This window comes from Mandrillus leucophaeus, unplaced genomic scaffold, assembly GCF_000951045.1.
Source record: "Mandrillus leucophaeus isolate KB7577 unplaced genomic scaffold, Mleu.le_1.0 Scaffold576, whole genome shotgun sequence".
In the NCBI taxonomy this organism is placed as follows: Eukaryota; Metazoa; Chordata; class Mammalia; order Primates; family Cercopithecidae; genus Mandrillus; species Mandrillus leucophaeus.
In genome coordinates this window covers 38,946-42,247 of record NW_012106208.1, presented here as the reverse complement: position 1 = coordinate 42,247, position 3,302 = coordinate 38,946, and the positions used below count along the sequence as shown (strand labels likewise).

The 3,302-nt window shown below is 42.9% G+C and overlaps 1 protein-coding gene across 1 annotated transcript in view; it reads left to right on the top strand.

Moving 5' to 3' along the window:
• Positions 1-733, top strand: part of LOC105552828 (Fanconi anemia group D2 protein-like) — a 119,154-nt gene extending 118,421 nt beyond the window's left edge. Inside the window, exon 7 of the mRNA XM_011998598.1 lies at positions 619-733. Coding sequence (XP_011853988.1) covers positions 619-733 — 115 coding nt within the window. The remainder of the gene's footprint in view (positions 1-618) is intronic.
• Positions 734-3,302: the final 2,569 nt, after the last annotated feature.

The following is a 3,302-nucleotide window of genomic DNA, read 5'->3' as shown; positions in this document are numbered from 1 at the left end:
GTGCAGTAGAATGATCTTGGCTCACTGCAACCTCCGCCTCCCAGTTCAAGCTATTCTTGTGCCTCAGACTCCCAAGTAGCTGGGATCACAGGTGTGTGCCACCACACTTGGCTAATTTTGTATTTTTTGTAGAGATGGGGTTTCACCACGTTGGCCAGGCTGTTCTTGAACCCCTGGCCTCCACCGGCCTTGGCCTCCTAAAGTGCTGGGATTACGGGCATGGACCATCGTGTCTAGCCAATAAAACTTTTTTCGGTGAGTGATTCCAGCCCTTGATTCATAGGAGGGTAGGGTCTGTATGAGTGTAGCCTTAACTGATGAATCTGAAAGCTCTGGGTGATGTGAGTATGTGCCAGGTTCTTGGCTTGTATCTGCCTCTAGTACTTCAGGAACTTCCCAACTACATGGAACCAGTAAAAATGGGCTCTGCCAGGATGTACCTGTAACAGAGCCATTCAACCATACCCTTGTGCTGTCTGTCTTTAATCACGAAGATTATGAGCTAAGAATGTGGATGCATTTTTATTTTTTAAACATGTAGCAATTATCACTCAGATAGGCATCTTAAATCCATTTGTTTTGGTTGGATTTAAGACCGTTGTCATTCTTTATGAAAAGGAAGATAGTACAGATTGCTATTCAGAAGGCTGTGTCAGATGCATTCCAGAGACTGTTGATTGTGGTTCTAGGTAAAACTTTCTCAATCGTCCTTGAAGTACTTCAGTTTCAATGAGCACATATATGCATTTTGAAAAGTTAATTGGATAAAAATATCAATGGATAAAAATATCGATGGATAAAATACTCCCTAGTATGCTTTCATTTGCTAAATTATTTCACAGCAACAGGCTCAAATTTGTTCTTTGTGACATTTGTAGGAAAAATGACAGCAAATATTGTCCCTAGTTTATAGATGTGAAAGGACTTGCCTCAGTTCATACAGAAAATGTTTGAGGCAGGTCTTCTTTAATTGCATGCCCATCATACAGAATAGTGATTATAAGCCTCGGACACATGGATTTGAGTCCTAACTCTGTCTCTTAGATTTTTTAATGCAATTTTAGATCTTATGGCCAGAGAGATTTGAAGATATTTAATATCTCTAAGCTGCAATCTTTATCTGCAAACTGGGGTTAGTAAGCCAGTCAAGCTTCTGGGGGATATTGTAAGACAAAATGAGATGACAAATGTCAAAACTCAGAACTGTACTTAGAAGGTAAGCAGATAGAATATGCTGTTATTGTCATTGCTGTTTTCTCTCTGAATAAATAAACTCTTAGCTGAAGAGTTTATTAGATTATGTTTCCCGAATCGAGAATTCTCTTCCCGCTTTCATTTCTGGCACTGACATATTGGCCAAATATGATTCTTATACAATAATCAGCTGCTTTGCTGTGAGCCTTGGAAGTGGTCGTGCTGTTGTATGGCATTGCTTGTATTCCCTGTTCAGTTCTACAGTGGTGCAGATGTCATAGCCTGTGCCCAAAGGAAACATGGTGTTTAGCAAAGAGTCCCTGAATGGAGTTGCTCTTCTGCTTCACAGCCCTGAAGGATTAGAGACTGAGAGATCCTAATTAAGTTACTACAGACTTTTATTTGCTTGTAAGAGGTGGCCATGATTGCTCTCAGCTTTCCAACCTGGGCAGCCCTTCTAGTGGAAGTCTTACTTCCTTGGTCATCAACTGGCAAGTCTGAGTAACAACCTTTAATAACGAAGCTAAATGTGTGGGTTGTCCCCCTCTCCCTAGTATGCAGAGGTGTCCTTTGCACACACTCAAAACTTCTTAGACCAAAAGCCCTTATAGCTGTAGTTTTCCTTGAAGGAAATTGTATTGTCTATAGAGTACGTGGGCCATTTTCTTCCCATAAATTATTCGAATGTTCTCTGAGGATTTGTTCATTGCATCTGGTGGCATTTTGGTTCTCAGCGAGTAGACACCTAGCTGTGCTTCTAACGTGAAGTGTCTACTAGCCCCGTGGTCTCTGTTTTGGATTTGAACTTACTTCAGATGCCCACCTGATGCCTTACCATTTAATCATATTGTGATTCAACATTTTTGTTTCCACATTTCTTATTTCCTATGTTATTATTCCTTAGTTCCTATCTGTAACATCGTAAAGTACTTTGACCCAAACACAGTTAATATTTCACACATATGTTAAAAACTGAGGTGTGAGACTGGACATGGTGACTCACACCTGAAATCTCAGCACTCTGGGAGGCCAAGACGAAAGGATCACTTCAAGCCAGGAGTTCGAGACCAGCCTGGAAAACAAAGTGGGATCATGTCTCTAAAAAAGAGAATTAGCTGGGCTAAGTGGTGTAGTCCCTGATATTCTGGAGGATGAAGCAGGAGGATGACTTGAGCCCAGGAATTGCAGGCTACAGTGAGCTATGATAGTGCCACTGTACTCCAGCCTGGGTGACAGAGTGAGACTCTGTCTCCAAAAAAAGAAAAAAAAAAAGAAGAAAGAAAAAAAAATCGAAGTGCATGATGAGGAGATGAGGAAACCCAGGAAAATGCTCTTATTTTCTGCTTTTAGAAACCAAAAGAATGTCTCATTGTGGGCTGCTACCATTATATGCAGGACATTTTAGAATGAAAAAGATTCTGAATTGATCCTTGCTAACTTTATTTCAGAAAGTAGTAAAACAGTTGTGGCATACAGACCCAGTGAAGAGATTGTAGATGTCAGATGGGAAGAAGAACTACACGGTTTAATTCAAGTATGTGGAGATAAAAACTCAGGAGTAACAGGGCCAGGTGCAGTGGCTCACACCTGTAATGTCAGTGCTTTGGGAGGCCAAGGCGGGAGGATCACCTGAGGTCGGGAGTTCAAGACCAGCCTAACCAACATGGAGAAATGGTGGCGCATGCATATAATCCCAGCTACTCAGGAGGCTGAGGCAGGAGAATCGCTTGAACCCGGGAGGCGGCGGTTGCACTGAGTCGAGATCACGACATTGCACTCCAGCCTGGGCAACAAGAGTGAAACTCCATCTCAAAAAACAAACAGGCTGGGCGCAGTGGCTCACACCTGTAATCCTGGCACTTTGGGAGGCAGAGGTGGGCGGATCATGAGGTCAGGAGTTCAAGACCAGCCTGGCCAACATGGTGAAACCCTGTCTCTACTAAAAATACAAAAATTAGCTGGATGTGGTGGTGGGCGCCTATAATCCCCGCTACTTGGGAAGCTGAGGCAGGAAAATCTCTTGAACCCAGGAGGCAGAGGTTGCAGTGAGCCGAGATCATTCCATTGCACACCTCTCTGGGTGACAGAGCAGGACTCCATCTCGAGAG